Source organism: Raphanus sativus, chromosome 4, assembly GCF_000801105.2.
Source record: "Raphanus sativus cultivar WK10039 chromosome 4, ASM80110v3, whole genome shotgun sequence".
Classification (NCBI taxonomy): domain Eukaryota; kingdom Viridiplantae; phylum Streptophyta; class Magnoliopsida; order Brassicales; family Brassicaceae; genus Raphanus; species Raphanus sativus.
Genome location: NC_079514.1, coordinates 2,353,172 through 2,377,501, shown reverse-complemented (window position 1 = coordinate 2,377,501; position 24,330 = coordinate 2,353,172). Strand labels below are relative to the sequence as shown.

At 35.8% G+C, this 24,330-nt stretch overlaps 4 protein-coding genes across 5 annotated transcripts; 2 read left to right on the top strand and 2 right to left on the bottom strand.

Annotated features, from left to right (window-relative positions):
• The first annotated feature begins 1,301 nt into the window (after nt 1-1,301).
• LOC108854770 (probable protein phosphatase 2C 60) lies at nt 1,302-3,779 on the top strand. 2 transcript variants are annotated; one of them, XM_018628420.2, is made up of 11 exons: nt 1,302-1,460; nt 1,766-1,889; nt 1,988-2,051; nt 2,121-2,229; nt 2,316-2,469; nt 2,577-2,702; nt 2,769-2,892; nt 2,963-3,039; nt 3,121-3,173; nt 3,267-3,321; nt 3,414-3,779. In XM_018628420.2, the coding sequence occupies exons 2-11, from the start codon at nt 1,773-1,775 to the stop codon at nt 3,588-3,590; spliced, it is 1,056 nt and encodes a 351-aa protein (XP_018483922.1). In that variant the 5' UTR covers nt 1,302-1,460; nt 1,766-1,772; the 3' UTR covers nt 3,591-3,779. The 2 variants fall into 2 exon arrangements, with proteins under 2 accessions (XP_018483922.1, XP_056863424.1); XM_057007444.1 differs by lacking the exon at nt 1,302-1,460 and adding an exon at nt 1,475-1,680.
• On the bottom strand, nt 3,752-7,395 carry LOC108854769 (pentatricopeptide repeat-containing protein At4g31850, chloroplastic). Its single transcript, XM_018628419.2, has one exon. The coding sequence runs from the start codon at nt 7,232-7,234 to the stop codon at nt 3,905-3,907; it is 3,330 nt and encodes a 1,109-aa protein (XP_018483921.1). The 5' UTR covers nt 7,235-7,395; the 3' UTR covers nt 3,752-3,904.
• A 1,200-nt stretch (nt 7,396-8,595) lies between these two features.
• On the bottom strand, nt 8,596-9,391 carry LOC130511944 (early nodulin-like protein 15). The gene is made up of 2 exons (XM_057009889.1): nt 9,163-9,391; nt 8,596-9,067 (listed from the first exon to the last, which is right to left on the bottom strand). Exons 1-2 carry the CDS (start codon nt 9,332-9,334, stop codon nt 8,727-8,729), a joined length of 513 nt encoding a protein of 170 aa, XP_056865869.1. The 5' UTR covers nt 9,335-9,391; the 3' UTR covers nt 8,596-8,726.
• A 10,681-nt stretch (nt 9,392-20,072) lies between these two features.
• LOC130510790 (BTB/POZ domain-containing protein NPY1-like) lies at nt 20,073-23,478 on the top strand. Its single transcript, XM_057007445.1, has 4 exons — nt 20,073-20,617; nt 21,468-21,537; nt 21,610-22,701; nt 22,789-23,478. The coding sequence occupies exons 1-4, from the start codon at nt 20,556-20,558 to the stop codon at nt 23,275-23,277; spliced, it is 1,713 nt and encodes a 570-aa protein (XP_056863425.1). The 5' UTR covers nt 20,073-20,555; the 3' UTR covers nt 23,278-23,478.
• Nucleotides 23,479-24,330: the final 852 nt, after the last annotated feature.

Sequence of the window (24,330 nt, the reverse complement as noted above, 5' to 3'; positions counted from 1 at the left end):
ATTCATATGAATATATGATGCTTCCATTTTATATTCGTGACTACCAACTTTTACACACACAATGGCTATTAAAATTATCAAGAAAATACTGCGGTCCTAGTTTAAACACGTCGTCCATACTATGTTCACGGTTTCCAGAAGACATACATGAAGATATAAAATGAAAAAAAACTGAGCGGTGCAAAAGCTATGTTTGGTGAAGGCCAGTCACAATGCAAATGCAACGCATGTGGTTTGTTCATCGCTCCAAATTTTAGGCAGAATTTAATGTTGTGTGGTCTCTCTAAAACATAACCATGTTGTAAGACCACTTTTCATCTAAATGTTAATTGATATGTCTAAATATGTTCTCTTTAAAATATATATATATTTAAGCTGTGACTGTATTGCATTTTTGCCGATAATAAAGTGGAGTTAAAGATTTTTTTTTGTTCAGTTATTTTGGTTTTCATCCAATCAAAATGATTTCAGCCCAATTACTTCAAAATAGAATAAAAGTAGTGTAATATATTACACTATTTTAACCAACAGTAACATTTTACTAAATCAGAATAAAAATAAAGTGAAAAGAGTAGAAAGGGTTTAGAATCACTGCTATACTATTTTACAAATTGTTTCTAATCTAAACTTGGATCGACCGTGGTTTAGATTGTTTTTAGAAAGCTCGTAATTATTTATGAATGGTTTAAAATTGTCTATAAAGGATTTTAAATCGTAATATCACATTTTCACAATTTCTCTTTTGGCGTGCTTTATTTTAACATTGTGATCAACCACAGATTTGATATATTTGTCAATCACACTATATTTTTTAAAGGGTTCAGAATTGCTTGTAAAGAATTCAGAATTGCTTCTAACGGATTAAAACGTTTCCGAAAGATTCAGAACTGTTTCCAATTTTTTTAGAATTGTTTCTAAAAGTTCAAGAATGTAATATCATTACATTTTTTTTGGCAAAAAAGAATGTAATATCATTTTTATGCAGTTCTTCTCTCCATATGTTTTAGTTTAACACCATGATCAACAACAAATTTGTTATATTTGTCCACGACAATATATTTTTTTAAAAATTCATAATCATTTGTGAAAATATTCAGAATCACCACAATATTATTTACAAATTATATAAAAAACAGGTTAAAAATTGAAAATCTCTCCAGCTAAAATAGATAACTTTTCAGCATAATTTACCATTTACAGAGCTGAAAAGTTACCCACCAAAAATAACCAACTCCCCAATTCAGTTACGGTAATTTATTATTTGATGACCCACCAAATCAAATCATACACATACGTATTTTGAATTTTGTAAAAGACACATTACAGGTGGAATGTGTTGCGATGGCTACGAGTAAGGAGGAGAAGAAAACAAAGTGAGGAACTTTCGTTGCTCTTTTGTTCGAAAAAACAAAAAAAAAACAAGACTTTTTCTCACAACGCCGTCCCGTCCATAATCAAAGGTTTCATCTTGTTCCCTCTAAATCTATTCCGATCTCCTCATTTCTTCTGGTCTCGAGCCAGATATGTGAGAGACCATCACGTACCCTCTCTTTTGATCCATTTGAATTGCTTCCTTTCTAATTCCGGTTCTGTTATATTATTACCACTAGTGTTAAAGTCTCTAATCTTGATTCAAGCCTCTTTGTTTTGGTTTTGTATTGGAAAAGACTAAGATCACAGGTCTCTTCTGAGATCAAGTTTCCATTTTGATGCTCAAAATTTGGTATTTTTGGATTTGATTATTCGTTTCTTGATTCATGTGCAGAAAAGAGATGGGAATATACCTAAGTTCACCCAAAACAGATAAGTTGTCAGAAGATGGAGAGAATGATAAACTTAGATATGGTTTGTCCTCTATGCAAGGTTGGCGTGCCACCATGGAAGATGCTGTGAGTGACAAAACAAAAGTTGGAACCTTTTGCTTTTTTTTTTTCTTTTGTTCTTTCTCTGATCCAGTCAAAATGTTTTTTTTTTCAAACTTTAATAGCATGCTGCAATTCTTGATCTGGATGATAACACTTCCTTCTTGGGTGTCTATGATGGCCATGGAGGTAAAATATAACATTTATCACATGGAATCTTTGTTCTTGTACTCAAATGCATTTTGGGTAGTGGTGTAGGTAAAGTTGTTTCAAAGTTCTGTGCCAAGTATCTACACCAGCAGGTTCTCAGTGATGAGGCATATGCTGCTGGAGATGTAGGGACTTCTCTTCAAAAGGCTTTTTTCAGGTAACCATTATCTTCTTCTTTTCTTTTACCAACTTAATTCTGCAGCAACAAGAGTCAGTTTTTTTTTTTGCTGTGGTTAATTGTAGAATGGATGAGATGATGCAAGGGCAGAGAGGATGGCGAGAACTGGCGATACTAGGTGACAAGATCAATAAGTTCAGCGGAATGATTGAAGGGTTTATATGGTCACCAAGAAGCGGAGACAGCGCTAATAGACCTGATGCTTGGGCTTTTGAGGATGTAAAAATCTTTGTTACCTGTCTCTGCTAGTTTTGAGTCTCACTTCTTCTTTTGTTTATAGAAGATCCAATCAGAATCACTGAGACTTGTTGCTTTGTCCAAAACAGGGGCCTCATTCTGATTTTACTGGACCTAATTCTGGTAGCACAGCATGTGTGGCTGTTATTAGACACAAGCAGCTATTTGTTGCAAATGCTGGTGACTCACGTTGTGTCATATCCAGAAAGGGTCAGGTAAAGTACGCTTTTTGTAAGGCATCTTGATCAAGACTTTGGCGTCTTTACTTTTTTGTTTTGCAGGCTTACAATCTTTCTAGAGATCACAAACCAGATCTTGAAGCTGAGAGAGAAAGGATATTGAAAGCTGGTGGGTTTATTCACGCTGGTCGTGTCAATGGAAGCTTGAACCTAGCAAGAGCTATCGGTAACCTCTTCTTTTACACAGTGCAACTCGTTTTACATGCAGTCTCTTGAGTGGAGCTAGTCCTTTACAGGTGACATGGAATTCAAGCAGAATAAGTTTTTGCCAACTGAAAAGCAAATCGTTACCGCCAGTCCTGATGTAAACACTGTAAGTGGAATCTAATGCCTCTTCTTCTCTTTCTCCTGAAAAAACATCTTCTTTGTGTCACATTTTAGTTTCTCTCTTCAGGTTGAACTCTGTGATGATGATGATTTCCTTGTTCTTGCCTGCGATGGAATTTGGTAAAAATCATTTTAAACTTTGTAATCTTGTTTTCCAGACAAGTTCATTACATGTTTGAAAACACCTCGTCTTGGTTCATCTCATATCTGCAGGGACTGCATGACAAGCCAACAACTCGTTGATTTTATACATGAACAGATGAATACGGTAAACTAACTTTGATTTGTCTTCTTTTGGATTAACTAAATTTCTTTCCTCCAGTTGGATGCTACAAGTCTCTTTTGGTCGGTAATATTCAGGAAACCAAACTCTCAGTGGTATGTGAAAAAGTTCTAGATAGATGCTTGGCTCCAAACACAGCAGGTGGTGAAGGCTGTGATAACATGACCATGATCTTGGTTCAGTTCAAGAAGCCTGTTCAGTCCACGAAAGCAAAACCTAGCCAAGCTGAAGCATCAAGCCACAATGAGCCTTAGCTCATCAAACTAGCCCCATTCTCTGAGCCAACGAAGATGATGCATATAGTAGTTTGATTTTCACATTGTAAATTCTTTTGAAAGACATTAATTAGCTACAATCTGACTTTTCTGGAGGTTTCAGTTCCTCTTCCTCTAGACTTTTGTCCCACGAGTTCCAATAATACAGAAGGAATGATTGACTCGTTATGTTGTTTGGCCTTCAATAAAAAACAATATGACATTTACACAACATTATGTTTTGTACACTTTACATGACACAAGACTCTTCTGCAGTTGCTTCACTTTAGTGTAGAGCTCTGCTGTGTAAATTGTCAAGCTCTATTCGGAAGCTGTTCATATGTCCCTGTGTTGGGGCTGAAACCACCAGTCACCATTGTCTGGTACACGGCGTAAGCGTGCTCAGGTTTTCCAGACAAGCTGTATCCACGGATCATAGCGTTAAATGTAAAAACGTTTGGCTCAAGACCAACTCTCTGTATCTCATTGTATATCTTCCCAGCTTCTTCCACCATTCCCGCCATACCAAAATTCAGAATCAAGGAGTTGTAAGTGTATAGATCAGGGGTGATTCCTCTGCTGCTGTTGTCCTTCATCTCATTGTAAAGCTCAAGAGCTTCTTCCAGTCTCTGAGATTTCCCTAGTCCGTTGATTATGAGATTGTAACAAACTACATCAGGATCAAGGCCAGATTCCTTCAGCTCCCTGAAGTAATGCAAGCCTTCCTCCACTCTTCCGACCATGCAAAGGCAATCCACTAGAACCGAGTAAGTCTTGAGATCCGGTCTTACACCTTCTTTAACCATCCTTTTGAACAACTTGCACGCTGCATCAGCCTCGCCCGCTTTTCCGAACCCGTTGATGAGAATGTTGTAGATAGCACAGTTTGGCCTGCAGCCATAGTCCAACATTCCTTCAAAGAGTTGTTTTGCTTCATACAATCTTCCTGATTTGGAGAGACCGTCTATAAGGGGACCATATGTGCAAGGAGTTGGAGAGAAGTCACCATCACTGATAAGGTCATAGTATAAATCAAGAGCCTCGTCCACATTTCCTGATTTCACGAGTCCGGACATGACAATGTTGTGAGTTATTGTGTTTGGTGCGCACTCATGGGAAGACATCTCTCTGTACAGCTCAAAGAGCTGGTCTATTTTTCCTGATTTTCCATAAGCATCAAGCAAGAAGTTGTAGGTAGCAACATCTGGGATGATGCAACCAGTGCTCTTCATCTCTAGGAACAGTTCGTGTGCTGTTTCAATCATATCAGCTTCAAGAAGCCCACCGATTAGCAGATTATAGGCCGGGAGTTTGGGATGAACACCAAGATCTTTTGTGAACTTCTCAAATAAAGTTTTGGCACCTGAGGGGTTACCATGTTTGAAAGAATATCTGATCATTGGCACCAGGATCGATTCACCATCTTGACAAATCCCATTAACGACCAACCTCTCAGAAAATGAAACTGCATTGTCTATTCCAGCTTCAACCAAGACAGATCCCATCAAGTCTTCCCAAAAAAGACCAGCTGGTTGTTCTGCACAGCTGTGAAGAAAGTTAGCGATGATCTTGTAAGCATCTTCGACTAAACCGGCCTTGACAACACCTGGAAGAAGAGTGCAGAGGGTGACAAAATCAGGGTACACCAGTTTCTTCATCTGGTGGAAGAAAGACATCGCTTCTTTGACTTGACCATTCTTCATCAAACCATAGATAATAGTATTGTACGTGAAAACATCAGGGACACAACCCATGTCCATCATCTTGAACAACATCTTCAAGGCTAGAGTCACCTCGTCGTTTTTGCAAAGACAGTCAAAGAGAGTGTTGAAAGTTACTGTATTAGGTGGACAGCCTTTCTTCCCCATCCCTTCAAACAATTCAATCGCCTCCTGAGTCTTTCCATTTTTGCCTAAACCTGAGAGCAATGTGTTGTAAGTCACAACAGTAGGCTTGAGTTTCATCTCCTTCATTCTCGTAAACATCTCCCACGCCTCATCTACTCTATCAGCCTTGAAAAGCGTGTTGATCAAAGAATTAACAACGATTACATCAGGTTCACAGTTGTTCTCCACCATCTCAGAGAGCAGCTTGAGGGCTTCGTCTATCTCCCCAACCTTACTATAACACCTCATCATCATGTTATAGGTTACCGAATCAGGGGCTAGCCCTATGTTCTTCAAGCCATAGAAGATCTCCTTTGCTTCCTGTACTCTTCCCGCTTTAGCTAGACTGTAGAGAGACGCGTTACAGGCTACAACGTTTGGAGCTATTCCTTTGTTCTTCATCTTCTCAAAAGTCTCAAGAGCACTGACGGAATCTCCAGTCTTTCCATAGTAATCAATGAAAACAATGTACGTATACGCAGTAGGCTTAACGCCCAGAGACTCCATTCTACCAAAAAGCTCAAGTGCATCGTCCAACCTATGAACTCTTAAGAGACCACAGATCAAAGTGTTGTACGTATGTAGGTTAGGTGAGACACCTTGCTCCCTCATCACGTCCAACGTATCAAACGCCTCACCAAAACTCCCAGCTTTGCACAAAGCATCTACGAGAATGGTGAAGGTCACAACATCAGGTACATGACCATCCTTCTCCATCTCACTCCAAAACTCCCTCACTGAATCCAAATCTCTGTTGTCACTAAACCTATCCAACAAAGTAATGTAAGTCACACGGTCCGGTTTGTGTCTTCCCGTTTTCATCTTCGCAAAAACCTCCTTAGCACAGTCAAGCTTCCCAGCGGTACAAAGAGCATCAATAAGAACAGTGTAGGTAACCACATCAGGTCCACATCCTTCATCATCCATCCGCTTCAGTAAACCATACGCTTCACTAATCTTCCCCGCTCTACCGAGCACCCTTATACATATCGTAAACGTGTAGACGTTCGGCTTCAACCCCAACGTCTCCATCTCTTCAAGCAAACCCATCACACCTTCAGTGTCTCTTCTTCTCCCCAGCCCCACCATAAGCGAAGAGTAAGTCTTCAGACTAGGCCTAAAACCATCAAACACCATCCTCCTGTAAACCTCCATCGCCTCTGTGCAGAACCTGGACTTAAGCAAGAGATGAATCAACCCGTTGTACGAATACGCATTCAACACAAAACCAGACTCTCTCATCCTCCCAAGTGCATAAGGCGCTCGGCTCAACCCACCCTTCACGGAAAGAGACTTGAATATAGTCAAGAACGTGGTACCATCCCTCTTTATGATTCTCTTCTGCATCAAATCAAACACGTAAGCCATTTCCTCCGTTTTACCATCAACCCTCAAAGCTTCAAGCATGTAGTTGCAAGTCTCAGTGGTGTGAACTAGATAAGAACTCTCAGCTACTGATTTGAAATACGAAAACGCGGAGTCGGTATCAGGAAAGGAAGTTAAAACCTTGGTGACTTCTTCACCTGAAGATATAAATGTCTTCTTGTTCGTCATAGAAACTGAAAAATCGGAACTTTTCATGGAGACTACTACAACACTACACGATCTCATGGTCTTTATCCGATGTTTCTTCCGATGAAACACAGACCCAATATTCAAAGGTTGGAACTTTAATCTTCCTTTGATGTTACTAACTGGAAAAGCATCACTGACCGTGATATCGCCGCAGAGACTCGTAGAGCAGAGTAAAGCTGTCATCTTTAATAACTAAACCAATAGAAGTTGAAGCCGAAAGAGAGATGGTTCGTCACATTTCAAGTGTGAGAGTCTTCATAGTTATTCCGGTGAACCGGGAGAATCTCCGGTGAAAAAGATCTTGTCGAAAGGATAAAATCTCAGTGGCTCGCTCGCTTCGCTAACTAGCTTCTCACCGTATTTTTTCTTCCCTCGTAAATTATCTTACGGCCCAATAAGAGGCCCATTATACAGGCCTGCTGTTACACCCTACTTCTCTTCACGATTAGGCCGTTTAATTTCCTTGAATTATGTGTTAAAAAAAAAAAAAATTCCTTGAATTATTATTTCCTTTTCCTTTTATAAGTTTTTTTTTTTCACTTATAACAAAACAAGTTGACCCATATGTTATTTGGAGCATCGGGAATGGTAGACGCTCCGTCTTCTCTCTTCTTCTTGAGAGAGAAATTGATCGTGGTGGTTCCCCGGCGGTAGTTTTCTCAGATTTTGGTTCCCGATGACAGGTTTTAATTCAATCCGTCGGTGCCGGCTTATGATTCCGGAGGCGGAGGTTCCTTAAGACTTTGTACTGCCGGCTTTGTCTCTCTAACGTTGTCGCCTTCTTCTCTTTGAAGATGAAGCTCTCTGGTTCTTTGGAACTCGGGGTTCCCGAGTGTTAAAAGTTCTGATGGTTGGATTAAGGGGTAGGGGCTTCTTTAACCGTGCCTCGTCGACTTTCGGAATAGATCTACGGTTTGGGCGATGATCGAGAATGGTCATCGTTTCGATACTCTTTGGTTCGTAAGTGGTGGTACGTTTAGGCTCCGGATGAGATCTCAAGATAGGCTTGATGAAGCTTTCCGGAGGGTATTGTGACGACGATGGGCGCGGTGGTTTGTCGACGGCGTGTCCCGGTGAAACAAGTTTCTTTTCGTTTTCTCCGACAAAAATTCCGGCCGTTGGTTCGTGAAGGGATGGATAGAAGACACGTGTCTCATGCAATCGGTGGATTGGAGCGCGTGGTCGGTTTGGTGAGCCCTATGGACGCGTGGTATTGCAAGTGACGCATGGATGCGTTTGTGAGCTTTAGGTTTTTTAGACCCTTTATGTCGGGCTTTTGGTTTTGTTGTATTCAGGCCTTGTTGGTCCCTTGTATGTCGGAATGGGTTTGGCCCGGTTTTGGGCCTTGTTCTTTTATATAATAAACCATTAGACGAAAAAAAAAGTGTTTTTCTTTGTTTTGCTTGAAGAGAATGCTCTGGACTGATGGAAACATTCTAAATTATTCCTTTTTAGGTGTTAAGTATAAACTAATTAAAACGTTTTATAACCATTGTTTCACTTGGTTGTTAGAGTGTTGATAGGTCCACTAATTAATCCAGAAATAAGTGCAAAAGCGTTTCAGATTATATGAATAATTTTGATTTGATCTTGTGAGTACTAAATTAGTAACAACAAGACCAGGGAGATGTTTGAAAAATTAATAAATAGAATAGGATTCAGATTTAAGTTTCTCTCAGAAGAAGGCCCAGAATCCAACAACAAGCCCAACGACACCAAAGGAGCTGATGAGCTTAGCAGCGCCACTAGTAGGCGCAACGGCGGGACCGTCGGACGGTGAAGGAGCCGGAGAGAAAGCAGAGACATGAGGAATGTAAACGACAAGGCGAAGCTTCTGACCCTTTTGACAGTGACCTTGCGTTCCACTGATGAAGTAGACCGGACCGGGTTGGTCTAGCTTCACCTTGGTGTTCCCATCTGCTGTGTAGCTGGCTTTCGGGCTCGTGGTGTTGCATTTCTCGTAGGCCTCTCTCGTCACTTGCAGAACTGAGTCTTTACCGGCTTCGTAGCTGAAAACTGGAATTAAAAAAAAAAACATGCGACAATGTCAGAAACAGAGTTGTATCGATGATTATGTAATAAAGAGAAATGAGAATTGAAGTTATATATACCGAGAAAGTCGCCGATTTTGAAGCGAGACTTGTCACCCCATTCGTTGAAAGAGTAAGAAGAGGAAGGAGGGATCTTCCAGCCACCGGACTTTCCACCGACGGTAACCTCATTGGCATTTACGGACAAGAAGAAAATGCAGAGGCAGATGGTTACCAGAAGAGAAGGAGACATAGCTAACAAATATTTTTGTACTGAATGTTAGTGTGAGTGTGTTGAATGAGTTGAAGATGAAGAGACTGGGAGGATCTTGTGTGGTTTTTATAGAACTAAAGAGAGGCTTTACTAGCCGTTGAAGTTTATGAAAAAAATAAAAATAAATAAAGGAGACGTTGAAATAGCCGTTGCCTGTTGGTGAAAGGTGACGTTAACGGATGGGAAAGAGTCAAGACATGATCCCCTGGAGAACTGGTCAAGCTTAGCCGTTTCTGTTTTTACCTTTTTGTTGGCTATTAGAATTGGGCTTCTATAAAGGGTTGGGCCTAGATGTTGAAAAGATGAATAAAAGACATATCTCTCCTCTCAGCCCAGAAGAAGCAGAAGACAAATAAAAGTAGATATTGTACTTGTAAATATGAATCTATTATCATATTCTTTGCACCTGGCTAATCCAAGGCATGACACCTGCCTAGGTGTCCCTGATACACATTATCAAACTCAGTGCATTACGTGTCTTAATGACTCTTACTATATCTCCACAACCCATTTACTAAAACAATTCCATTACTTCTTTGGTTAGTATAGTTTCAAGATCAAACTGCAGTACTGAACTGAACACAAATGGCTGGAGAAAATGACTGGAGGAAAACAGCGGATACGACGAAGATGGGTACAGAGGGAGTGAAAGCCGCAGGGGCTGAATCATCGAAGAGGCCACCAGGGAATAATCCGGGCGGTGTTCTCCACCAACGCCGTAACTTGCCATACAGTTACACCAACATGGTTATCGCAGGATTAGCTATCTCGGGTGCAGTCATGTACATGTATGCTAAGAAGAAGCCAGAAGCTAAACCGGCAGATACACATCCAAAAAAGTAAAAACATAGAAGAGAGTAGGTTTATCTTCTTCTTGTTGCTTTTGTATTTTTGTTCTTGCTTCTACATAATACTTGTGTTATTTAACTTTTTTTATTTTCTTGTAATGTAATAACATATATAAGGAGTTCAATACATATTCCGTGAACTAGTTGAGCCAAAAGAAAAATAAAGTGAATGCAGGGGATATAACATATATTGTGTGTTCTGAGTGCTAACTCGAGTTTAGCGATGAAAGTGATCCGTTTTGCGAATTGTAGATTGTAGTTGTTTTCAAGTATTTTGAAAGACTAGTTTCCTTTTAAGGAAGACGACTAGGTTCCTTTTAAGGAAGACAACTATTTGAATGTTTTTTCTTTAACTAGTTGTTGCTGTTTAATTTGGGGGCGGAGTTCGCTCATACTCTGCGCCTTTCAAAGCACATGGGGATCCTTGTATCACATAATGCATGATGTAGATCACCGAAGACGCTAATTTTGAAATAGGGTCACTATATTGTGGACTTGGATTGCGTATTGATAACTGGCCTTATCCTAAATATGTGTAGATCATCTTAACAAAATAGTAGAATCCAATTGTATATTAAAGTAAAACTATTAAGTTGGTAATTCAAGTTCAAAATAGTAAAATCGAAAATTTTGTTTTGTATAAAATAATTTATAAGGTAAAAGGTCACTTATATGATGATCTCATTAGTCAACTACACAATCATGGCAGTTTGAAACGAGTCGATAAATTGGTGATTCGCATGTTTATTTTTTATTTTTTAAAACAAGGGATTATCATAAACTAATCAGGATCGTTATTAACGTTAGAATATGGGAAAAAGTGAATCCACCTAACGACCCAAAAAAGTATATATATAGGATGTTATGTAGAAACACCGATGTACTTCTTGATGAGCATAAAAACTGGAAGGAATTCGTCTTTGCTTCACAATTGCAATCGTTTTAGTTATTAACCAACATTTTCGTCATTAAATTAAGTTGGCCATTGCTTAGTTTGCGATCGGTTCCAATTACACATGATTTTTTTAACTATGCAGCATAATTAAAGTCACTTACTTCTCCGTTTAGGCATCTCGACTTATCACTCATAAGCTATGAGCCTATGATTAACTCATTTTTCTATAACAACATAGATGGAATAGCTTTAGTCTAGTGAAAAGAGAAATTAAGAGGTAAGAAAACGAAAAAAAACTATAAAGAAATTTATCAAGTAAAGGAGAAAAAGGAAGAGAAGAAGCACAAGGTTGCAATTATGGAGGTTTGGCTTGGCCCCATAGTCAGTGTTCACCATCATTTGTTTATGATACCATATGCTCACGCCTGTCTTAATAACTAACCTTTTATTATTGTTTTTTCAACGCTAAACCTTTACTATTAGTTGTTTGGCGTATAATCATTCTCATCTCAAAAATTAAACTTTTGGTTTTGTTTGTGTGAATATACTGTACACGGTTCAAATGAATGTGAGATAGTTTCCCCATAATCTTCTGAAACCAGTTACCATTAATGGAGTATATAGTAATCGTCTATATGTATATGCGTGAATGGCATGATTATTACATTGCAAAGTGAAAACGCAGATGCATTGACGCAACACTATATATGTTTTTTTCTTTTACAAAAAAAAACACTATATATGTTTTTTTTAATACTAGTGTTATGTGCATGCAAAATAGCGAACTGTAAGTTACAAAAAAAAAAATAGCGAACTGTAAAATGATTATGCGATTACGCTAAAAATAAAACTATGAATCATCATATAATGTTTCTTGAATTGCAGATTTGTATATCATTTTGTCGTTTAGGATTGTATCTGTTTCCATATATTCTTTAATTTTTTGAGAAACTAATCTAGGAATACACTGTGCACGTGAAAAATCATAAATTTCTGACTTAGCAATAAATGACTTTCCACTCGCACACACAACCCATCCAAACCTATTATTTTAAGTGTAGTTAGAGCAATTCTAATGGTGTCACTGTTACCCACCATTGAAATCCTTAGCAATATAATATATATTTTTTTGCTTTTTAAATAATCAAAGATTTTACTCTAAAATATATATTCAATGGTGTTACCCAATATAGAATCTTTAGGAGTTTTTTTTTTCATACAACTAATGTTCTCTTATCTAATCCTAAGTCAAATGCCAAGAATTTAAGATATTTTTGGAACTAAACCAAGAATCAGCTAACAACTTCCTACCTTTCTCCCGTTTTGTGATTATGTGACTGTATGAAAAGTGAGACAAAAATAAGACGTGAGAACTCACAAGTGGGAAGGCTGGATATGTCTGAAGAGACAGCACAAGGTATCCCCAAGTTGGAGAGGACACCTCTTATTATTCCACATGGGAAATACAGGTACATGTTCACCGCTTGTGCTGCTTTGCTTTCCCCTGGAGTAGACGGATCTTCGGTTACCATCTTAGACGAAGGGTCAATTAAGACACGAGATAGCCATCTGAACTTGTTTGTCTTGCAATACAAAAGTACCCTGAACAATCATGAAGTACGATGCACTATCTGCTATTTCTAAACACTGTAAAACAGCCTTAAAGTAGGCATCAAAAGCTGCTGCTTCCACATACATAATCTTATGGGAACAAAGGGAGTTTTATAAAATTTAAAGATGGATTTCTAAACAGTGAGAAACCTCCACTCTATACTCAGGGCATGTGATCTCAAATTCAAACTCCTAACAACTCTCAGAGACCAGCCATTGTTACACAAACAAGTTGAGAAGTTCCAGATTACTTGATTTTTCTGATAATTTCTACGCCACAAAACACCATAAACCTCAAGATCCTCATTTCGGTACCAAATTGATTTCAAATCCATAAATCCCAGATAACTCCCAACGAAATGAACAATTCAAAATTAGCGCGATTGATCTTCCCAATCTACCACCTTCTCAAGCATTCATGGCCAATTACAAACGAGAAACTAAAAAATCCACCACCTTCTCAAGCTCTCTGGAGAAGCAACTCTCTTGCATCGTTCTCTTTCCCTGTCTGAACATGAACAGATGCTTGTCTCCGTAGATTCTCAGCAGCCTCAGATAATCTCAAAAGTCTCAACCTATTACTATTTGCTGGACACAAACAACAAAAGAAAGAAAAGAAAAGTAACAAACTTTGACATCAATCAATCACACAGTTGCTCATTCCAATTAAGAAGGAAATAAACGTGAGACCTTTGGCACGAGTAGACTCTGCCTCCGCGTGAAGACGATCGAGCTGGGAACGAAGAAGTTCGGAATTGGCGGTGGAAGCGAAGCACTTTAAGGTCGTCGGAATTCGTCTAGACCGAGCAACCACCAACGAAACTCCGAGACTAGTCTGGCAATAATTTATCAATCCCATTAATCATGAAGCAATCAGAACAAATTACAAAACCCATAATTTTTTGATCGGAGAAAAGAAAGGGAGAAGAGAGGCGAAACACAACTCACACCACCCACACAGGAACCAATCACACCTTGCCACGTTCTTAAGAATTTAATCCTTAAACCACTTATATAACGATCAATTCTTGACAGAGGCAAATTGTATATTACTCCCTCTGTTTTTTAAAGATGTATGTTTTGGTGTTTTTACACATATTAAGAAAACACATTAACTATATATTATTTTTAGAAATTATCAAATTCCAATGCATTTTAACCAATAATCTTTCAATAAATTCAATCAATTTTATTGAAATTTGCAATTTTTGTATAGAAAACATAAAAAATACATCTTTGTAAAACAATTTATTTTTCTAAAATATCTATCTTTAAAAAACAGAGGGAGTACTATTTAAATATCATTTGTCTAAGTTTTTGTGCCAAGGATCCCTCATGAATTCCCGTTGGAGGTGGTCTTATGTTCATGTACTGCCGTTTATAAACAAAGTTCTATATAAAGAGATCGAGTCTGCAATGAAGATAAACCTCATAGGAACTCTTTCTCAAAAAAAACAAAAAAACATCAAAGGAACTGAAAATATAAAAATAGTATATGGGCATTGCATTTAATAATATGGATGCAGTGTATGTGTAATAAATTAATAATTAAAAGAGCCAAAGAGGTAGAATACTGTGTAATTATAATGCAAAAGATAATAATGGAGGCTACCTCTAGTCTTTTTTTTTGGAACTCGGCTACCTCTAGTCTTTTTCTCATAAACCACATGCCATTGCTTTCCCTGCTGTGCTTTCAGCGAATCATCTATGCATCTTTTTTTTTGGACAAGCGAATCACCTATGCATCTTTATATGTTTATTAACTTATTTCATCCAAAGAGGAAGTATCTTAGTGTCGCAAATAAAAAGAGGAAGTATCTTTAATATACCCCTCCTATACTCTTAAATGATAATGTCCGTACGTGCAACTCTTTGGGTTGCTCGGTGGGGTCAAAGAATATAATCAAGTTTGTTAACCCGACTTTGGCGAGGTGGGATCAAAAATATAATCAAGTTTGTTAACCCGACTTGAAAGATTAGGTGGATGACGTGGACGCCAATCGATTAGGTTTCAACCACTACAATTAGTATATTTCATCTTTGATGTATTTTTCCAAATCGACTATTCGATTTCGATAATTTTAGAGGGTGTATGTTCTTTTACAATTAAATGTCAGCAAATAAAAATATCATAAGTTTTAGCCGTCAATCTGATACTCTCCCCGTTTCTTTTTTAAATGTTAACTAGATCATGACCCGCTCGACCGAGAGAGAGTCATTTTTTTATCTTTGTTTTTACTAAATGTTATACATGATCGCCAATGTGTATTAATATAAAATTTTGATAAATAACAATGTGTACTAATGTGTTTAAATAAGTAATGTGTTTAATTACTAAATTTAATTTTAAAATTTTAAGATAACGTAAAGTAGATTTTTTCTGTATTATTTAAATATATAGTGTTATATATTTTGTATTTTCAATATTTATTATACAAAACTTACATTGGGGTATTATTTATATGAAAATATGCTTAATATAATATATTTATATATTATATAAACATATGCACACCCACACGAGTTTTATTTTTAAAATGTATTCTATATTGTTTATTTATGTAGTATCGAGTTTGTATAATTCAATTTTGTGTTTAAAGAACAATATCAAAACTGTCTTTCGTATGTAAAAATAACATTTTGCAAGCGCGAGTTGTGTCTTTTTATTGTAACACAAAATTTTATATAAAACTTATGTTTTTTGTACATTACGGAATTTAATTTTTTAAAATAATTATTATGTAATTTCAAAGTGAATTTTATCTCTGAGGTCCAATATATTTGTGTGTAATGGTTCAAAGCATTTTCGATATATATTATATTTCAGTTTGGTTTGTTTTTAGTATTATTGTATAAGTATAATACTATACAATATTACTATATTCTATACAATATATGAAGCTATGTGTTATTTTTAAAAAGTAGATTAGGCCCAACGTAGTTATAAGAATAGTCATATCTTTATGTATGTGTCTATGACTTATCTACCTAATATTATTCGTACTAATAAAATTAATATGGCCAATGAAAGTATACTGATCAATTTAAAATGAATTGTATATGGTAATTATAGAACGATTAATATTTTTAGTATTCTTAGTATATATCTTATTTAAATCGACATGTAATAAATGTAAAAATCATATATGGAATATGGACAAAAAGAAGAATTGTATTTAAGGAAATACATCAATGCAAAGTTAGACTATGGTACGTATTATATATAAAGAATGAGACATTTAATTTAAATATATGAGGTCCACCTTTAAAAATTCACCTAGAAAAAGTTGTAATGTTCCTGTTTTAATAAGATAGATTTGATATTTTTAAAATTTCAATTTGATTTGTTTCACAAAAATCAATAAAACTATATAATAGACTAATATATTTTCTTTAATGTATACTTATTAAATAAAAATAATTTAATTAAAAACTTATTAGTTATTCAAAAGAGTAGAAATAGATTTAATAATTACATCTATTAAAAAATATAATACACTCTTTGTGAAACAGAAAGAGTATTTGTCATTTTGAATACAAGTCAATATATAATGATCTTTTAATAGAGCATATAGAGTGTTACATGACCGCTATCAAGCAAAGGGTATGTCAGATATGAAATACATATATACATATTAAACTTTGTACGATGTTTTGTTTAATGAAATCTCAGTGTAAAATTTTATATATATATATATGTGTGTGTTTATCAACATTTATATATAGTGAATTTTCGTTAAGACGCAGACTGATCAACCCTGATATATATATATAAAAGCTAGATCGAACAAACCTTTCATGTCAACCTACATTTACTACTTAGCTTTGGGACCATATATATACATAGGTACATCTCCATAAGTACGTTGCGACTCTTACGATATGTGTTTTACGTTCATACTATGTAGTCGAGCTATTAATCACGTGAAAACAGCTACGGCACGTACAGAAAATTGACATGCAGACCCACCAAATTTGAATTTACATACTCCAATAAAATGGCCGAAAACATTAACTACCTTTTAAACCAACTAACCAAGGGTCCATTTAGATCTTGTTGGTCTTTTTGTTATTGTCTTGAGAAACTTGCCAGCCACATTACCATCTATTGAGAGAAAGAAAAATTAACGCATTATGTTTAGTTGATTTGTAAGTTTGAATACAAAAAAGGAGAATAATATACATGAGAACCTCTAATATCGACTTTATAATGGTTTTGCAACTATCTTTACATTATTCCAACTGATTACCGACTATACAGCAGCTAGTTGTGAACTTATGTTTGATTATTCGTATGGGGATTTGAAATGAGACGTGATATATATAATCATGGATATGAGAAATATTAACAGAAAAACAGATAGTGACGTTAAAAGGAGAAACTTTACGTGAAGCGAAATAATGTAATGAAGCTTCCTTTCGGACAAAATTACATTATCAAAGTAAAACAGTTGCTTTTCTAAAAAAAAAGTAAAAGTAAAATAATTGTCAAAAGTCATCGGTACCATTTTAGAAAATCGTGTAAGAATTACATTTTAAATTAAAATTATACAGTTGCAAAACTAGTTTTTTTGTTAGTTATAAAGCTGAAAATTAGTTATGCGCCATATTCAATTCATTTTATTCCTGCAGCACGCTTGGTTAGTGCATGAGCTGGAATGTGATACAACTCAAAGGATTGTGTTTTTAATTTAGTCGAGCCGATTAATTCGTCTGTTATCATTGGCAATGCAAATCAAAACCTTATTGTATGAATCTGATATCCTCATAGTGATTCTTATACTCCCTCTGTTTCAAAATAGATGAAGTTTTAAGATTGTGCACGATTATTAAGAAACTTGTTTTTTAATCTTAAAAGTATTATTAAAATATAAATTAAAAATTGTTCAACCAATCACAAAATAGATTACATTTTATTATTGGTTACACAGTTTTTGATAAAGTTAAAAAGTACATTGATATACTAAAACATCAACTATTTTGGAACATCAAAAATTCCCTAAAACATCATCTATTTAGAAACGGAGGGAGTATTTAGTTACAATTATTGACTTTTGGATATACTTTCAGATCTAGAAGGAATGGTAGATCCCCTATATATTATTTTAGAAGCACTCATAAACAATAACCTTGCATTCATGTGTTAATTACATATTGCCATTTCCTAGGTGTCATTCCCACAATCACTCTCAACCATAATTTGAAAAAACCCTTTGATTGCTAGGAATATTACATTGCATTGCCATTGTCAATTATGTTAGCATTTTCTTATAAGACATGATATTATGTTACAAAAAGTTAATATTCGGAGGTCAATATAATGACATACGTTATGAAGTCGTATGTCAATTGTTTCCAAAAATATGTCTGATCGTTTTGACTCTACAATTATGGTTCTTGTGGTTCTCTTATTTTGCATGTTTATGAAAATATGTTTCCTAAAGTGTGATTCTTTCAAAGATAAATTTTTACATAAATGCAAACTCAAATACAACAAACTAATGCAACAATAGTAAAAAGCAATAAATTTGACATATTTGTATGCTTCATGCGTGATCAATATATTAATTTATTATAATTTTGTTCATGATATTATGTGGTTCATTCTATGCATCCTTCATGCATATTTCGTGATATTATATGGTTCCATACTTTTGCCTGTTATATACTTTATGAAATTTTTTTTTAAAACACCAACCTATCCAAATATCATATTTAGATGGTATTGTGAGGCTACAACAAAGTGAAATTTGCCTTAAATTATTCCTATTACGGATTTTCATGCTCATAATTACCAATTAATTATTTGAAATTTGGCTAATCACTCTACCAACGTTTCCTAAAGTGTCTATCCTTACCAAACAATTTTTTTTAATTCAAATTATTTATGTCATGAGTTTTATCTCACCAATTATAGTGTTGGTCAAGGCAATCTCGATGCCGAAATTGATATGCAAGTGATTTTGTGTATCAATGCTATGAATTGATGCCATATTTTTAAAAAATTGTACACCGAAAATACTTGAATGATGCATATAAGGAAATTAGATTATGAATTCAAAATTTCGAAGCAAATCATAATCTTACTTTTATTGATTTTCGTCAATCTGGTCAAATAAAAGAGAATTTTAATTATGTTTTCAAATTTAAGGTAAGTTTTAGTTATGCATTTGAGCGTAAGTTATGTAATATTAAATATCCAAAAAAATTTATAGTTATGGTGATTTGTTTTCATGGCATTAACCCTAGACCAGCTTCGTTCTTAATATAAATACGTTGTCGACAATGCATCTCTTCCTCACCACATTCTGCTTCTCGAATTTCTTTATCAAAACATTCTAGCAAGCAAAACACTCATGGCTAAATCCAATAATATTCCAGAAATTGATGCTTTCAGAAAGAGGTATATCATTATGTTTAATGAATTTGGTAAATAAGTATGTTTAGTTTGGTAAATTAATTCTTTGTGTGCAAACTAGAAGTCTTGAAAACACTTTTCACATTATTATGGTTTTTATCAGTTTTTTTATTTGTTTTTAGTATTTTATTTTTCTATTACCTATGTCTTTTTTAATATTATAATCATATTTTTTATGAAAGAAAAAATTCAATTGTCTATGTTTTGTTTTATCTTTGCATACTCTTATATATTGTTTAAATTTATATTAGTTTTTGTATACTCTTATATATTGTTTTCTAAAGAAATATACCTCATTTACACCTAACTAATTACACAAGTTTTCTAAAAGTAAAAAATAAATAAGCTTGCATTATATATACATGTACAATTTTGTAGATATATATCATTAGATCTCATATTTGTGACTATAACTTTTAAATTTCTAATATCTATAGATTAAAAGTAATAATTTCTGGTCACTCATTCCGCGCATGGCGCGGGTTATCACCTAGTATGTTATTAAAAGGTTGGCCTTTTCTTTTTATGCATGCAAAGTCAATAATGTTAGAAAATGCAAGTCTGATTCATGTGGTAGTATTTTATTAATTTCAAGTCCTGTATAGTTCCATTTTATTTGAATACATACACAAAAACCTTTACGTTGTCTAAGCGCGCAGACACCTAAAAGACGTAATAATTGATAATTTGAAGTGATTTTAATAAACAAATGCTAAGAAATTATTAATCAAACATTCAAACAACTTAGCTGTCTAATTTAGAAATTTGCAGCAAGATTCCCACCCTCTCTCTATATCATGTCATTTGAGAGTGTATAATTTATTAAACAAATAATTTTTCGTATATTAAACAAATATTTTAAAACTCTATTTATCTTCTTTTTACACACTGAACAAAATTATTTTTCTAATAAATGCATTAAGCAAAGCTCTTTTCTTCTACCTCTCTCTATCTGACGCCCATCTACGTACGTTTTGCTTTTCTTTCCGAGGCTTTTATTTTCATGGAAAGCTGAGAGACAAAAATTAATTAAAAAGTATTAACTTTATGGTGTTCTCTGAGAGCACAGAGAGACAATAAATAGGGTTATAATGGTTAGTTGAGATGGGAGAAGAAAAAAAACCCGTAGTCCGAGAAGAGTTATGTTCTTGCAAAAGGATAGTGAGGCAAAACATGGGTTTGGTTTCCCTTGTCTCTCTTCAAATATCTATTTCCATTAATTGTCTCTTCCTCTTCCAAGTTCCAACAAAGTTCAAGTTAAAAGAAACCAAATTTGCCCCCTCTATCTTTCTACCTTCTTGTTATTGTGGTTCTGGTTTTATTTGATCGGTTAAAACCTAAAAGAGAGAGCGAGGGTAAAGGTTTGAGCGTTTTCAAATATTAAGCTGCTTTTGAGTCAAATAAAAGTGTGGTAAAGAAGACAGAAAGATGAAATTCATGAAACTAGGGTCTAAGCCTGATACATTTCAATGTGATGGCAACTTCCACAAGTAAGTAAATTTTAATATTTTTTTTTGTTTTGTTGCCTCTCTTGTTTTTAAATTGATGGGTCAAATGGAACCTTATTGTTTGTTCTCCGTTTTTTGTTCTGTTCTGTTCTCTTTTCTATTCATTTTTCTCCACATGTGTTTCCCCTCTGCCTGGTTCTTGAATGGTTTCCGGCCCCCGGCTTCTATTTTTTACCTGAAGAAAAACAAATGAAGTGACTTCCCTGATAAAATCATTACTCTGTAGCTGAACAGTAAAACATAATCTACTTTTAATTTTAGAGATAAAAGGACTAGCTGTTATCATCATCAGCACCATTTTGATTGCTTTCGCTCATCATCTTTACGGGAAAACCACAAATAAAAAAGTAACAGAAATGGAGGGTGAATAAAATGAATTTCAGCAGTGGTCCATCCATTGGATGATTTGTCTTTGTTTTGTGGTCCTGCTTTGTGAGTGGAAATAGAAAAGGGAATGATGATTGCGAGCTCCCTACAAATTCAGAAAGCGAAGAATCTCTCTTTCCTTTAGTTACTTATGCTTTGTTTCTGTAAATGTCCGAGACATCTCTTCCAAGTACTGACATCTGCATAATCTAAACTAGGCTAAAGAATCCTGTCTCCTTTGCTTTGTTCCGTGTGAAAAAAGTAAACTATAATTTCTTTTACCCTAAGATTCAGACTTTTATTATCTTGTGGAAACTTATACTAAAATCTATAATGTTTAGTGTGTTCCAAAAAAAAAATCTATAATATTTAGTAAATGACATTTGACTAATCACTCAGAGTTCTTGTTTAGCCGATTGTATTCTTGGTCTGAATGTTTAATCTCACCATCGATTTCTCTCCATAGGTACGCAGTTTCGGATCTAGACAGCGATGTTACCGTCAATGTCGGAGAGTTTACATTTTACCTCCACAAGGTACATTCCTTGTAACATAAGTACTTACTGTTTATATTCTTAACTGATACAATTGTAATGTAACGTTTTCAGTTCCCGCTGCTATCAAAGAGCAACCGGATGCAGAGACTTGTTTCTCAAGCGAGTGAGGAAAAGACCGATGAGATCACTATACCAGACATCCCTGGAGGACATAAAGCGTTTGAGATCTGTGCTAAGTTTTCCTACGGGATAACTGTCACGCTCAACCCTAACAACATAACCTCTGTGCGATGTGCAGCTGAGTATCTTGAAATGACTGAAGACGTTGACCGCAGTAACCTCATATACAAGATAGAGGTTTTCCTCAACTCAGGCATATTCAGAAGCTGGAAAGACTCGATCATTATGCTTCGGACAACCAAGTCTCTTCTTCCATGGTCTGAAGATCTGAAGCTTGTTGGTAGATGCATAGATTCTATTTCAGCTAAGATCATGGTGAACCCTGAGATGTTTACTTGGTCTTACACAAACAACAGGAAGTTATCTGGAGCTGACAAGATTGTCGAGTATCATCAGGAGAATGTGATTCCGAAAGATTGGTGGGTTGAAGATGTATGTGAACTCGAGATTGATCTGTTCAAGCAGGTAATGACAGCTGTGAAATGTAATGGAAGGATGAACAATGAGGTAGTTGGGGAAGCTCTTAGGTACTATGTTGCAAGGTGGCTACCTGAATCTATGGAGTCTTCTTTGAACAAACATCTGGTTGAGACGATTGTTTTCTTGCTGCCGAGGGTGAACAGAGCGATGAGCTACTCTACTTGCAGCTTCTTGCTGAAACTGCTTAAAGTCTCGAACTTGGTTGGTGCTGATGAGGTTGTAAAAGAAGATTTGGTAGAAAACGTGAGCCTCAAGCTACACGAGGCCTCTGTTAAAGATCTGTTATTACATGAAGCTGAGTTGGTTTGTCGGATTGTCGATAAGTTCATGGCGGATGAGAAACGTGCCTCGGAAGATGATCGTTACAAGGAGTTTGTTTTAGGAAACGGGAGTTTGATGAGAGTAGGGAGATTGATAGACGCGTATCTCGCAAGTAACCGTGATCTTACACTGTCTAGGTTTATTGAGTTGTCTGAACTGATCCCGGAATCGGCTAGACCAATTCACGATGGTCTTTACAAAGCCATTGACAGTTTCTTAAAGGTGACGACATTCTTGTAACAACGGAGCGAGTTTTTGTAGTTTTTGAAAATTAGGGTTTTGTAGTTCTGAAAATTAGGGTTTTTGTAGGAACATCCGGAGCTAACGAAACTTGAGAAGAAGAGACTTTGCGGGTTAATGAATGTGAGGAAGCTGACGAGCGAGGCATCGACACATGCGGCACAGAACGAGAGGCTTCCGTTACGAGTGGTGGTGCAAGTTCTCTACTTCGAGCAGCTTCGAGCTAATCACCACAGCCCTGTTGGTTCTGTTGCAGCTTCCTCGCAGTCGCCGCTGGTGAAGAATACGGAGGAGAGAACAGTCGTTGTCGTCGAAGAAGGGGCGAAGAAGGTGGAGCTGAGCAAGAAAAGCAGAGGAAGTAAGAGCACGAGGAGTGGTGGTGGAGGACCCAAGCTGATGCCGTCGAGGTCAAGGAGGATCTTTGAGAAGATATGGCCGGGGAAAGGTGAGAGTGCTAACAAGAGCTTTGAGGTATTATCGTCTGGTAGCTCGCAGAGTCCGCCGGCGAAGTCTTCGAGCTCGTCGTCGCGGCGGTGCCGGAGACATTCAGTATCATAAATGGTCTTATTATTAAACGTTTGGAAAAAAAAACAAATGTGTAAAGAGTTAAGGTATTATTATGGTCATAAGACTCAAATTATCGACATTAACAACCTTAGATTATGTCAGATTATGCTAATATAAATGTCACTACGTGTTTATTATTTGTATGAAACAAGAACAAAATGCAATCACAAAGTAATGATCCTTCTTTTGTTAGCTCACATGTAAGGAACACGCGAAGCTTTTCTTACTTCAACAATGAGTTTTCCATTGAACCCAAGTGTCTTCTTACCGACCGTTTTGTTTGACTTGAAACGGCATAATGTTTTTCGGCACACGTATAGTTGTTTTGTTTGAAATGAAAACGTCACGATGTTTGTTTTGTTTCAAGAGATTTGCAAAATAGGAACAACCTTCCTAGAGCAAGATTATTATAATTTTCAAAATCATCAAAACTGATAACTAGTGTTTCTAACTAAGAGTATCTGAGAATATAAGAGCAGTTTTTAATAGGGGTTTTAAGGGGGGGGGGGGAGAGAGTGTTACAAAAAAAAAAAAAAAAAAGAGGGGGGGAGAGAAGTCCACGAAAAATAGAGAAAAGGGGAAGAAAGATCCAGATAAAGAAATTGGTTTTGTCCGTTTCTTACACTATTTTGCAGCTCCACGATGTAATTTTAATTTTTGGTTTTTTAAAGAAAAAAACAATTAAAGAAACCCACATGATTTATATGGATAATGTTGTTTTAAAAGCATCTCCATTAGTGAACCCTTCTTGGGTTCATCTTTTTAATTTTTAATTATTAAATTTTTTATTTCTTTTTTGATTTAAAAGAAAACAAAAAAATAATAGACTAATCGTGGGTCGCCACGACACGTGGGACTCACGCTACAGTGATGAACTTCAGGAGAGAGGGGTTCACCGAAAAGAGTTTCGGGAGAGAGAATTCATAAGATTTGTTTATTTTAATTTTTTTTTCTTGAAAAAGGTGTGAATCCCTCTTTGAGAGTTCTCAATGGAGATGCTCTAAGGATGTATATAATTTTTTTTTGAAAAAAAAATATTTTTAT

Coding starts and splice junctions, on each gene's coding strand:
- LOC108854770 (XM_018628420.2), top strand. CDS start 1,773: ATGGGAATATACCTAAGTTCACCCAAAACAGATAAGTTGTCAGAAGAT. Junction 2,230..2,315: donor CTTCAAAAGGCTTTTTTCAG/GTAACCATTATC, acceptor GGTTAATTGTAG/AATGGATGAGATGATGCAAG. Junction 2,703..2,768: donor TCATATCCAGAAAGGGTCAG/GTAAAGTACGCT, acceptor TTTGTTTTGCAG/GCTTACAATCTTTCTAGAGA.
- LOC108854769 (XM_018628419.2), bottom strand. CDS start 7,234: ATGACAGCTTTACTCTGCTCTACGAGTCTCTGCGGCGATATCACGGTC.
- LOC130511944 (XM_057009889.1), bottom strand. CDS start 9,334: ATGTCTCCTTCTCTTCTGGTAACCATCTGCCTCTGCATTTTCTTCTTG. Junction 9,068..9,162: donor CAAAATCGGCGACTTTCTCG/GTATATATAACT, acceptor TTTTAATTCCAG/TTTTCAGCTACGAAGCCGGT.
- LOC130510790 (XM_057007445.1), top strand. CDS start 20,556: ATGAAATTCATGAAACTAGGGTCTAAGCCTGATACATTTCAATGTGAT. Junction 20,618..21,467: donor TGTGATGGCAACTTCCACAA/GTAAGTAAATTT, acceptor TTCTCTCCATAG/GTACGCAGTTTCGGATCTAG. Junction 22,702..22,788: donor CCATTGACAGTTTCTTAAAG/GTGACGACATTC, acceptor GGGTTTTTGTAG/GAACATCCGGAGCTAACGAA.